Consider the following 12,428-nt stretch of genomic DNA (forward strand, 5'->3'; position numbering starts at 1 on the left):
GTAACGAGACGCTCTGTCTACATACAATTTCAGAGAAGGATCTGTAAATGATAGGGCAGCATAAATGGTAGCAAATTATTTGGTTTATTCGTTATTTTTTACCACATAGACTTATTAATAGCCCAACAAGTATCAGCTTTAAATGCAAATAAGTGATCATATTATTTATATTGTACATTTCTTTCATCTTCTAGGAGAACATGACTTTCATCACTTCATCCACTGGGGAAAAGAGGTCTGTTATTGTGAGACGGACAGAGTCCTGTGATGCTCACAAGATTACTGAGCTGATCAGTCCAGCAACTGCAGCAGTCTTTGGCAAAGTGAATGTAATCTACCTGCTGTGAGTGATGAGGATACTTCACATGTTTTTATTATATATCATGACATTTATTATGCAGGGTCGGTTTAACAAAGGCTGTTAGTCACACTGATGTGAAGTGAGAAATATTCATTCATTCATCTAGGAGCCTCTGTAGTCCAACTATGGACCGTGGAGGCCAGTGGGGATTGCCCTTGTATTTACACCCATTTTTACGACCGTGGTAGAATCACCACTCAACATTCACACACTACAGGCAACTTGAGAATGCCAGTTAGCCTAGCCTACATGTCTTTGGACTGTGAGAGGAAATCCGAGTACCAGGAGAACAGAAAGAAAACTCACCAAGCAAACCCCATGTACACAGACCCAAAGCGAGAATTAAACCATTGAGCCTGGAGGTGCAAGGCGACAATGCTAGCCACTACGCCACTTTTTATTGATATTCTCCTCAGGTGTGTGTTCATCAGAAAAGTTCATTAAAAGACATATTTTTAAATAGATTATCTATCCTTATTATCTTGATTTGTAGTTACCACATCCAGAAAACAAACTTAAGCTAAATTTAAAAGCTGTTAGCTAAATAAAGGCTATTAAGTAAATGCATAATTTGTAATCCAATTAATCGATTAATCATTACAATAATTGATAGTTTAATTAGTATTTTAAAATAGATGTTTGTTGCAGCTCTACAAAGAAACCACTAATCGTAGACCTGTTTGTTCAGTATGGATGGTATTATGCACCAAGTCAGCATGGGTGTAAATTTAGTTTTTGCTGATTAATTAAATTTCTTAAACCTTGCCTATGTCTATCTGTATCCTGATTATAACCCAAAAATGGTGCAGCACATGGAAACACTGGGAAAAACAGCCTAAGCATTTGTTCACTGCTTACGGCTGAGCACGAACAGATGGGTTTATGGGTTATTAATTTATGGGTTGGTTGTTGCGTGTTTTCCTTATTTTCCCATCTTTTTTAATTAATGCCATTAATATAAAATCACTCAGCTTCTCACTGTTTTTTACTCCTTGACAAAGTGAACTAATATGAGAATCTGTTATAGACATACAGTATATACAAAGCACTTCTACAGTATACCCTCAATCTGTATAAATGCATCTGCTAAATGCTATGGCTATAACACGTTTGTATTCCAGATATAAAAAGTGCTGTACACCGCTATCATTCTATAAAAAAATTCTATCACTTAAAGTCAACAGGGTTTACATCATTTAGTCTTTGTATGCATAATTACACTCAAGAGCACACATCAGATAAAAAAACATTTCCCTTGAAATTCTAAGTCACTTCATCTTATGAACCTATTGTGCTGAATTTAATCTGATTAAGACATCTCTACCTATTGGTTGATGTATTATATGCTAAAAGCTGTTTGTGTATTTGTAAATAACCTTTTACCATGTAGTGGCATCTCAGCCATTTGAAAAAAGAGGCCTACCCTGGGATAAAAATTTTCCTTTTTTTAAATCCACTTTTATTTTTCTTTGTACATTTTGCCAACAGTTATTTAGAGAAAAAAAAAAGGCATGGCCAGGTCAGAAGAGCTTCAGTTAGAGAAGCAGCCTCCTGTTTGTACAGACGCACTAATGTCTCCTTCAGAAATCAGAAGTCTCCTTTTGCTCCATACACATTCTGATAGTGACTCATTGAGCAAATTAATATTTGCAAGCTTTAAGACAATACATGTTCTATCTTTACTTTCTACTGCATGTAATGCTGAACTTCATACGCGGACAAAAATCTGTTAGTGGATCAGATTAAAAATGCACCCAACCCACAGGCTTGCTCCCATGTGATTCTCAGCATCATATGAGTGCATTCCTTATTTGCTTGAAATTATTCCATGATTGTTTATTTATGTCTTTCATTTGCTTCATTCTCAGGGAAAAGGCTAACCTGGCCATTACTATAAGCACTGAACAAAATGAAGTCCTGGCCCATGCTGCATTCGTTGACCATCCCATCGGTGACCTGGTGGATCAGGCTTCGTGGGAACAGCTACTTCTAACCCATTTTAATGCCACAAACCTCACAGTAGGCAAATCAATGTATCTGATATAATTCATAATAGTGTTTTTCTGTACTACACTAATTTTTTCCTTTTTACCCTTATAGCCTTTAAACACAATTTTCCTGCATCTATTTGTGGCCCAGTCCGACTTTTCTATTTCCAGCGCTAAAGAGATTATCAGGTAAAAATTGAAAATGCAATACAGTATTTTAGACAATTTTAAAATTTCCAAAAAAGGAACAGCCTCATTGTGATTTGTTTTGCCTGTCATGCTTTTATGTATTTAGTCTTGAATAAACCAGACTTCTCTATAGTCATTCAGTTAAGGGCAGTTTAAATCTTGTTTGGGGCTGCGAGAATTACATTTCCACCATGGCAATGTCTTCCTGTTTCCATTCCGAGTCTTTGCATTGAATTCTGCAATCAGATAAAGTTAGATTTTACATTGTGAACCTTAAAAGGTTTTGCGCAAAGCAGACGTGAAGCATGATGTCTCTGTCCTCTTCATCCCAACCAGGACTGTGTTTAATGCCATCACAGAGCTGGAATACATCTGCCTCGTCACACCCTACAGCCGCAGAGTCGGTAAGAGAATCACGCAGAGAATCCACTATAATATTGTCTCTATGTTATCCTACTTTTATTTAAAGATGTTTCGATCTAAAGAAATGTTTTTATGGAAGCCTATTCAGGGAGGTTTTATTTTTTTTTTTAACTGTAAAACAATATTTTAAATGCATAAAGTAATATGTTAGATATTATTTAAACATTTGTTTTCTTTATTATGATGAACATCTATAAAATATTTTTCACATATTAAACATCTTATTTTAATGTAATTGCTGCCCAATACCCTGGCTTATACACTGTTAAACAGCTCCAGCCTTGGCCGAAGTGCTCATGCAATAGAACCAAGATTGATGAACGAAGCTTCACTCAGCTGCACTTTTTTTTTTTTTTTTTTTTTTTTTAGAGCCAGCTCTGATGGACAATTTTGAGCATATGCCCTGTGCTACAAATGCAGTCCATTGTAGTGCATTTGTGTGCCACAGACACAACTACTGTCCAAGAATGCATGTGCGCAGAGCCAGGTCCTTACACCTCACCACACCTCAAATTCAATCAGATTCAACAACTCCAAACTGCTGTGTTGTAATTTAGTAATATTACACAAACATGGTTTAAATAAGCAATTTTGATTACACTATATTAAGTGCTTTTATTTATCTAATATTACTCACAGATACTGCACGTGTAGTGAAATATCATAAACATAAGTATGTCATGAGTGTAATAAAAGTTACATTTCCTTAAATACTTCCATGATTTTCATTTTGTGTGACAAATGCTAATTTTTTAAACTTATTTTGGGAAAAAGAGAGCATCAGAACATACTTTTTAATGCTAGTTTAGTCCGATTGTGTTCACTGTCATGTGATGTCATGTAATGCGATGTTATGTAATGCAGGGTAGAAGATATTGTCGACCTCAAATACTTAAAGCAGATGAAGACTCTGAGTGATTGTTGGCCTGACCCGGATACCCTGGCCGAAAAGATCGAGGCTAAGGATGAGATGAATCATGTGGCCGTGTTTGAGGTTAGTCTCTCCTGCCAAGAGTACGAGTGGGGAGATCAAGTCAAACCAAGGGCCAAATGTGATAGACAACTGGGTCAGAGCAACTGTGAAAAAGTGTTTGCCTCCTTACTGATTTCTTATTATTTTGCATGTTTGTCACACTTTAATGTTTCAGATCATCAAACTAATTTAAATATTAGTCAAAATCTAACACAAGTTAATACATTTTGCAGTTTTAAAATGAAGTTTTTTATTATTAATGGGAAAAAAATCCCAAACTGCATAGCCTTGTGTGAAAAAGTGTTTGATCTGAATCCAATTGAGATGCTGTGGCATGACCTTAAAAAGGCGGTTGATGCTGAAAAAACCCTCCAATGTGGCTGAAATACAGCAAATCTGAGAAGATGAGAGGGACAAAATTCCTCCACAGCGCTGTAACAGACTCACTGCAAATTATCGAAAACGTTTCGATTGCAGTTGCTGCTGCTATGGGTGGCCCAACCAGTTATTAGGTTTTGGGGGGCAAACACTTTTGCACACAGGGCTATGTAGTTTGGGATTTTGTTTTCCCTTAATAATAAAAAACCCTTTGAAAACTGCATAATGTGTTGACTTGTGTTATCTTTGACTAATATTTAAATTTGTTTGATGATCTGAAACATCAAAGTGTGACAAACATGCAAAGAAAATCAGAAATCAGAAAGGGGGCAAACACTTTTTCACCCCACTGTGCTGTACAGTAGATAATGCAGTTACTATTTTTGTACATAGATACCCGTACATACATATTTATGTTTTTAAGAAAGAAAGGTGTGTTCCTTACGTATATGTTTGGGAAATTACTGTATGTCTAATTTGATACTGTTTACAAGTTTGAACGTGTCTATATGTTTACAATTTAATTCACGATAAATGGAATATAATAGATTTCACACTGCCTTCCTGCCAACTGTGACTTGTGAGTCTCGTTCTGCTCGTCCTACTTAAAACTTTTTTCGAAGTTGTCATAGATTATGTGGATTATATGTTTATGGGGTGTTGGCCTTCAGGGAGCGGAAGCGCTTTCCTGACCGCAACAGAGAGAATCGTCCATTGTTGGGGTGTCTGATGTCCTTCACCGTCCTTCTGCCTTTGGTCCAGCACCGCTTGTTGTAGATTGAGTGCAGATCAGGGAGCTTGGTACAGATGATGCGTTCAGCTGATCGCACCACCCTATGTAGAGGTTGTCTGTCTTGAATGGTGCTGTTCCCGAACCAAGTTGTGATGTTTCCATCAGGATGCTCTCTATAGTGCAGGAGGAGTAAAAGGTTCTGAGCACCTTCAAGGGCAGTCGAAAGTCTCTCAAGTGTCTGTAGTGGTAGAGCCGCCGCTGGGCCTTGTTGATGTGACAGGACAGACAATAGCATGATGCAATGTGCTTCGTATTCTTAAAAACATATATATATATTACTTCAAATGTAATGTATGCAGGCATGGTGCAATTAGACATTCCTTGCATAAATGTCTATGGATCTAAACCCTTTGCTGGAGGTTTGAATTGCACAGCAGTGTGAGGCTACAGATGCTTTTGCTTTAATGTAGATGAGTTTGTGCGAGTGTGTGTGTGTGTGTGTGTGTGTGTGTGTGTGTGTGTGTGTGTGTGTGTGAATATGTTTATGGGGTGGAGGGTCGGGGAGGGGGATGGCGGCTGGGGGCGCTCTTCCCTTAGGAACACCATAATGTCCCCCTCCTTTCATACTGACATGTGTTCCGAGCAGCATATGGCAGATGAGAGCGAACGGCCAGCCAAGACATGCTCGCACTCAGCACGTTGAGGCCAGACATCTGTAGCATTTCTACAGTTTTCTGTTTGTATGTTCTCTCTCCCTCTCTCTCTCCCTCTCTCTCTCTCTCTCTCTCTCTCTGCACACAGCAATCTGCTCCACATCACCTAGCACTGTTATGAAAGCGACACTCCAGAGAATGGCATAAATTATTTACAGGGCTTTTTAATGTTTTTCCACACTATGGCTTTTTAAATATTTTATTCCAGTCCAACTGCAACCCCCCCTCCCCCACCCCCCCAAAAAAGGGATCAGAGTTAAAAGTAAATAAAATTGCATTTAAGTGAAAGATAAATTTATCTCTATAAATTTTTTTATCCTAAATGTCTAAATAAATCAAGAAGTAAAGGAAAAAAGGAAAGGAAAAAAAAACATGGGACATAAAAGAATAAAAGTACACCTTCTATGTGTGTGTGTGTGTGTGTGTGTGTGTGTGTGTGTGATCATTCAGAATGGCGGCCTTGCTGTTGGCTTCATCATTGTCTCTGGTAACGTCAATCTGCTACTGCTAAACACGGAATACGAGCTCAGGCCCTTTAATGGACTTAAAAAGAAGAACGCAGAGAAGCAAAGTGAGGATCTGGACCAATCACAGCAGACCAAGTCCACAGATGACGTCAGTGATCCTCAGAAACCCAACACACAGCCTGAGGTCAAGGAGGTGAGTCACGCCGGAGTCACAGCTCATACAGTATGCAAACTCAGCCGAGATTGTTACAGGTGTCGTTCAGGGCTCAGGATTCAGCCAGCACTTCATTATTAAATGACATTATGAGTTAATTTTATCACAGATGATCTTACAGAACTCAGATTAATGTACAGTACACTGAATACATACCAGGGCTACTTTATTGTCAAGCTGCTCGTTAAGCAAGATCCGTAAACCATAAATTATTGCAGATACACACACAAGGGGCCCGTGCTCAGTCTGTATACATTTTTTGTGTGTCAGAAGAAACATCAGAATATAGTGTGCAAACAACCATTCCTATACACCCACGCAACTTCAAAACACTTCTAGTTTAATTTACTGCCATTTTTATGTCTTTAAATTAGACTGAACTTATCGAAGCTCACACAGAAGACAGTAGAGAAGACATCACCGTTTCAGAAGAAGAAAATAATGCTTTTTTGATCCAAATAAAAATTGATAAAATGTTTGAAACGAGGTAAGTTCAACCAAATAATTATTAATCCAGCAAATTAAGTTGTGATAAGTAAAATTTAATGTTAACTGTTGAAGCTGTTGCCTTGGTGTGTTTGGTCTTGAAGGTTTTTTATCACATTGTACCACATTGCTGTTGAGTTTGGTATTCCAATCGGATATGAATATAGGTCAAATAATAACATTCAAAATTTGTTTTTCATGTGAGTAGATATGCCAACGTTTTCTGTAAAATATGTTTGTTTTGCTATTTCATAAGGAATCTGCAATGTCAGGGCTTTGCAACAGTCAGAGGTAAAACTGAAAAGAAAGTGTCCAACATGAGAAATTATATGTTCTTACTTTGCAACATATCAGTAAACATGACAATCTGCATCACTTTTCTTATTATTTCTTAATAATTTAGGGAATTTAGCCAAGAGACAATTGTTATCACTGTAATGAGTGACAACAGAATCTAATTTGGTGAAATACACCCATAAAGATATAAAAGTATTATGATCTATAAATATACAGTATAATAAATAAAAAGGTTATTTGCCGTGGTAGGAAAAAAGTTAATTATTGTAGAACTTTCTGTTATGAAAACAACAGATTCTATTGGGCATCATTATCCCGATTCATTATGACTTTTTATTTTCCAATAAGGATGATTTATGTTTTACTTTTAACTTTATTCCTCTATAAAGTATGCCTGTATATTTGTCAACAATTATGATGTAAAGTGAAGGAAAGAGGCAACAACCAAAATCAGAATTCCATTTTTGTAATCTTTATTCTGTCTAGTTACCAAGAGGAGCAATATGACCTGAACATCATCAACAGAATAACCAAGCCAAGCACATAAAAGTTCATGCTGGAAAAAAAAAATTAGTATTACTGCAAAATAAAGTAGGCCACTGTGACCTGAACAGAGCATAAGGAGTGGCGAGTTTTACCCCTGGTGTAGTGTAGTGTTTATGGATGAAACTTTCCTTCCTTTGGCACCGCTCCATTGGCTTTTGCTTAAGATCTGTTATGGTGTAAATGGGTGGGGTGGTGGGGGGGGGGCAGGAGTCTGATTGCTCGTTGGCTCCTGCTGGCTTTCAGCTTTCTGCCGCTTTACTCCCCAGCTGTTGCGGAATATGGAGTCCGCTTGCTCCCCACTGAGAGTGAGCATGTAATTAATGAGCCGAATGCTTAAAGTGACAGCGTGGCGAGAGGAGAGGGGTTGAGCTCACAGATTGGCTGGCCATGGACGCCGTAGTTAGCGTCCAACATGGCAAATTTTCACTCCTCTCTCAACAAAGAGACGCTACGCAATACAACTTTCCAGTTTTTTTTCCCCCCTTTTTTCTCTCCTCATGCTTTTTATTATTAATTCCCTCACAGGGCCATGGACTGCCTGCCTTATGTTTTTCAACTTTTCCCAGTGAGTACACGCTTCACTGCAATAAAACATGTTCCTACTTTGTGTAAAAGATGGAGTTGATCAGCCAAGATTATTTTGGGATTTTTGTGATAAAAAGTGCAACAGCACCATCAATTTTCATAAAAAATAAAATGCACAGTAGCATCAAGAAGCAGCATTAGGACTGAATTCTTTCTGTCCCAGGCTGTAGATTTATACAAATCTGATGAATTGCAAAGTGTGGGACTCATTACACAAAATGTAATGAATCCCACTCTCTAGCTAAACTAACAGAGGAAACACAAATGGTTGCTCTTGTTATTGTGTAAATAATATAATGTTTAAACAGCAACAATTATTTATTTAAAAGTCACTGTGAATAAAAAATGTTTCATGCTCGTTAAAGGTAAATTATGTATGTGGCTCCTACAGCTGGTTTATGAGATGTTTTTCTTTGGTCTCCTCCCCTTGGGGAAATCAGGATCGGGATTTCTGCATTATTTTGGTGCACACGCTGGAACCGGATTCCCCTATACTGCAGAGCTTTGCTAGAGCCATTCCACGCGACTGCAGACACTGTGATCTTTACGTCCTCCACCGTTCAGGCCTCCTCAAGTAAACCACTACAATTAGCACTGTATTACATCATGTATAATGTGTAGTAAAAGCTAATGAACAATCAATGCACATGCATATTAATGTAGAACACACAGTATACACTAACAGTGCTTGGCCAAAAACTCTATATACATTTTTATTTCTTCACTTTTACATACAGGTCAGTATTTTGTATTGCATTAGAAGGATAGTGCTAAACTGTCCATCTCATGGGTGGACAAAGAGTCATGAATGACCCTGATAGGAAATCACTTTTTAGGAAGTTACATTTTTAAGAAATCAACAGTAAAAATTTGAATGATGTTTAATACTTAAAGTAAGAGCATCTCCACTCCCATATTATGACGAGAACTCACTGGATTAGCACTTTCAGCTGTATGGCCATAAGAAAATTACTTTTTAGTGACACCAATAAAAGAAAAAGGAGCATAAAAATTGTACTTTTAAGCAATGGAAAAAGCTCATGTGGTCTGATAAGTTCAGATTGACTTCGAAGGGGGATCAGGGTAAGATGGGCAATGCACCCATCATGCATACGGCTCACTGTATAAGTTTCTGGAGACAGTGTTATGATCAGGGGTTGCTTCAGTTGCTCAGAGCTAGGCTCAGAAATAAAATGAATTTAGCCGACTACCTGTATGTTTTTTTCCCCTTCCCTGAAATCACAGCCATATTCCAGGATTCAGATTGTGAAAAAGGGGATATCAGAGCATGATGAACCGTTTTTACACATAAACTGGCCACCACATTGTGCGCTATGATATATGACCATGTGGTTTTTTTTTTGGCCAGGCAATGCAAAATGAAATTTCAATACACAATTTAAAATTGGCATATTTTTGTTATTTTGATAGGACACTAGAAGTGCGTGTTGCTGTTCCTGAAGATAAATCTGCAATTCAGGAACTGGTTCCTCAGCATGAAACCCTGATAAAGGATCTGGATCTGTTCTTCAACCAACACTCAGTCAGTCTTGACTCACATGTGTAGACATTATAAAAATGAGATATACTCTACAGTACAGTGCAACACAATAACAATAACTAATGTTCGTTCACAGGACATTCAGGCATTTGTAGCACAGGCTAAAGGCCAGGTAGTTGGTGTGTTGGTCATGAAAAATGAGCAAGTAAGTATTTTGATGTTATTAGTTTGGTCGATAGATTTAACCATTAAAACGGTCAATTTTGAGTCTTAGGGACATAGAGGGAGGGGTAGCTCAGTGGGTAATGTGTCGGACTACTGATCAGAATGTCTGAGGTTTAAACCCCACCACCACAAAGTTTGCCCTGTTGTGCCCTTGAGCAAGGCCCTTAACCCTCAATGGCTCTGGTGTATAATGATTTAAAAATGTACATCGCTCTGGATGGGGGCGTCTGCCAAATGCCATGAATGTAAATAGGGATTTTACAGCGCATTGATGGGTGGGCAGCATTTTGCAAAATTGCAAACACAGCTGTAGCTTTAAACTTCAACAGTTTAAAACAAAAGTGCTTTTTCACTCCCAAGTGGCACAACGAAAATTGTTTTGGTAGATTGCAAATTCTATTCAGCCATCCATGGGATGAAAACAAAATTGCCCTTGTACTTGGGGTTTTTAGGGATAGCATGCTCTCTTTGTCTGTCTTGCTGTGTGTTTTATGCAGCTGGTATAAAATCTGTAAACAATGTTGGATTAGAATTGGTTATTAATTTCTTACATCAACACCTAGAAACCTACAGTATAGACAGATTTACAACAGCTCATACATTTTTTTTTTTTACTTAGGACAAAATGCCCTGTAAAGGCTCTCACCATCTTCTCTCATTCCCTCTTTCTCCCAGGACATTGAGTACATTCGTGCCAACTATGACATTGAGAACTTTGTGTACTTCAGTCAGCACCAACGTGAAGAACATGGCCGGCTGTGCCAATTTGCCCTAAACCCCATTTTCCAGCATTATGCCAAGCATTTCCTGAAGGAGGCACTGCGCCTTTCTCATAAATCCTGCCTGTACTACCGCATTTACCCATCTTACCAGAGTGACAAGGTTGGGCTCATGTTATTTTTCTTAAGCTCTCCATCTCTTTAGTCCTCTTTCTCTTTTACCCACTTTGTTAGTGTTGTTAGCTCTGATCTCATTTAATATAATCCTGATTTATAGAGCTTTTCACATTCACCAATCAATTCAGATACACATGAGCCAGATTGAATGATGATGAGGTGTAAACAGAATTCTACTAAACTAACAGGGAGAAAGGCAGAAGGAGAAAAGGGATAAGAGTGTGGCAGCCCCTAGTGATACAGTATTCAATAGGACATAAATCCTTTTACCTGGAATTCTCTTAAAGATAATTTTCTGAAATTTTCTGCCATCACTGTTTCACTATGCCTAAGCTATTCTTTCACTGGCAGCGGGGTGCTTTTTGCTTTCCACTGTTTGTGCAGAATGACAGTGCCCACTCCCTGATAGCAGTGCTGAATTGTACGGTGCCAGTGCATCCACGACGCCAGATCATCTACCCATTGGAGGATTTGGGCATCAACGCACCTTCCACTGTCATTACAACGGAGCAGGTCAGAAACAGACATGGCACAGTCACAAAATTTTTACAACAGTCAGGACAATGACAGGGATATAGATATATACACACTATATGTATCTGTCAAGTGTTTGAACACACCTTCTTATTCAATGTTTTTTTTTCTTAATTCTATATTAATTAATTAATAGACATTGTGATGAAATTGTGTATTTCAATATATATATATATGAATTTTGAAATCCAGAATTTTCTTTATGTATTAGATTTTAAATCAAATCTTTTGCTTTGATGACAGCTTTGCACACTTGGCATTCTCTCAGTTAGCCTCATGAGAATGGTTTCCCAACAATCTTGATAGAGTTCCCAAGGGTGTTGAGTACTTTTTGGCTGCTTTATATTCACTAAGTCCAGTCATACTCATCCCAAAACATCTCAACTGGATTTAGATCGAGTGATTGTAAAAGTCAGGTCATCACTCCATCACTCTCCTTCGAAATTCAACTGTTGAATTTCGTGTGTGTGTGTGTTCATATCTTTCTATTTATCTGTGAAACATAACACAATACCTTCTTATTACTGCTTGATGCTTCCTAGTATGAGTAAATAACTTCCTCAGAACCTTTTCTTCAATCATTCTAATTGCTAATTGAAAGCATTGACAGTGTCTCTGTCACATAACGCTTCAGTTCCACAATCCACAATGTCAGGAAGGGGGGGGGGGGGGGAACCTTGTGTTCAGACAATACAATGCAATAGCAACCTGCACCAGGGTACCACTGACTTTAGAATAAAAAAAAAAAGATTAAAGCTTTCCCCGGCCAGCAGAGGACGCTGTTGAGCAATCTTATGTTTCATGTTTCTGAGCAATTCCACAGACAACACCACTCATACATGTATGTGAAAGCCCATGTGTTCCTTTTGATATGTACTGTATGTACAGCTTGGTCAATTTAATTTATGTTTAATTTACT

The 12,428-nt window shown here is 38.1% G+C and overlaps 1 protein-coding gene across 1 annotated transcript in view; it reads left to right on the forward strand.

Annotated features, from left to right (window-relative positions):
- Nucleotides 1–4: 4 nt before the first annotated feature.
- Nucleotides 5–12,428, forward strand: part of cfap61 (cilia and flagella associated protein 61) — a 34,540-nt gene continuing 22,116 nt past the window's right edge. Inside the window, exons 1-15 of the mRNA XM_053489438.1 lie at nucleotides 5–67; nucleotides 195–343; nucleotides 2,230–2,380; nucleotides 2,462–2,538; nucleotides 2,875–2,942; nucleotides 3,331–3,448; nucleotides 3,826–3,955; nucleotides 6,209–6,418; nucleotides 6,814–6,926; nucleotides 8,294–8,333; nucleotides 8,794–8,927; nucleotides 9,785–9,896; nucleotides 9,991–10,059; nucleotides 10,755–10,961; nucleotides 11,360–11,488. Of these exons, the coding sequence (XP_053345413.1) occupies nucleotides 65–67; nucleotides 195–343; nucleotides 2,230–2,380; nucleotides 2,462–2,538; nucleotides 2,875–2,942; nucleotides 3,331–3,448; nucleotides 3,826–3,955; nucleotides 6,209–6,418; nucleotides 6,814–6,926; nucleotides 8,294–8,333; nucleotides 8,794–8,927; nucleotides 9,785–9,896; nucleotides 9,991–10,059; nucleotides 10,755–10,961; nucleotides 11,360–11,488 (1,710 nt within the window). The 5' untranslated portion in view covers nucleotides 5–64. The remainder of the gene's footprint in view (nucleotides 68–194; nucleotides 344–2,229; nucleotides 2,381–2,461; nucleotides 2,539–2,874; nucleotides 2,943–3,330; nucleotides 3,449–3,825; nucleotides 3,956–6,208; nucleotides 6,419–6,813; nucleotides 6,927–8,293; nucleotides 8,334–8,793; nucleotides 8,928–9,784; nucleotides 9,897–9,990; nucleotides 10,060–10,754; nucleotides 10,962–11,359; nucleotides 11,489–12,428) is intronic.

This window comes from Clarias gariepinus, chromosome 27 (genome assembly GCF_024256425.1).
Source record: "Clarias gariepinus isolate MV-2021 ecotype Netherlands chromosome 27, CGAR_prim_01v2, whole genome shotgun sequence".
In the NCBI taxonomy this organism is placed as follows: domain Eukaryota; kingdom Metazoa; phylum Chordata; class Actinopteri; order Siluriformes; family Clariidae; genus Clarias; species Clarias gariepinus.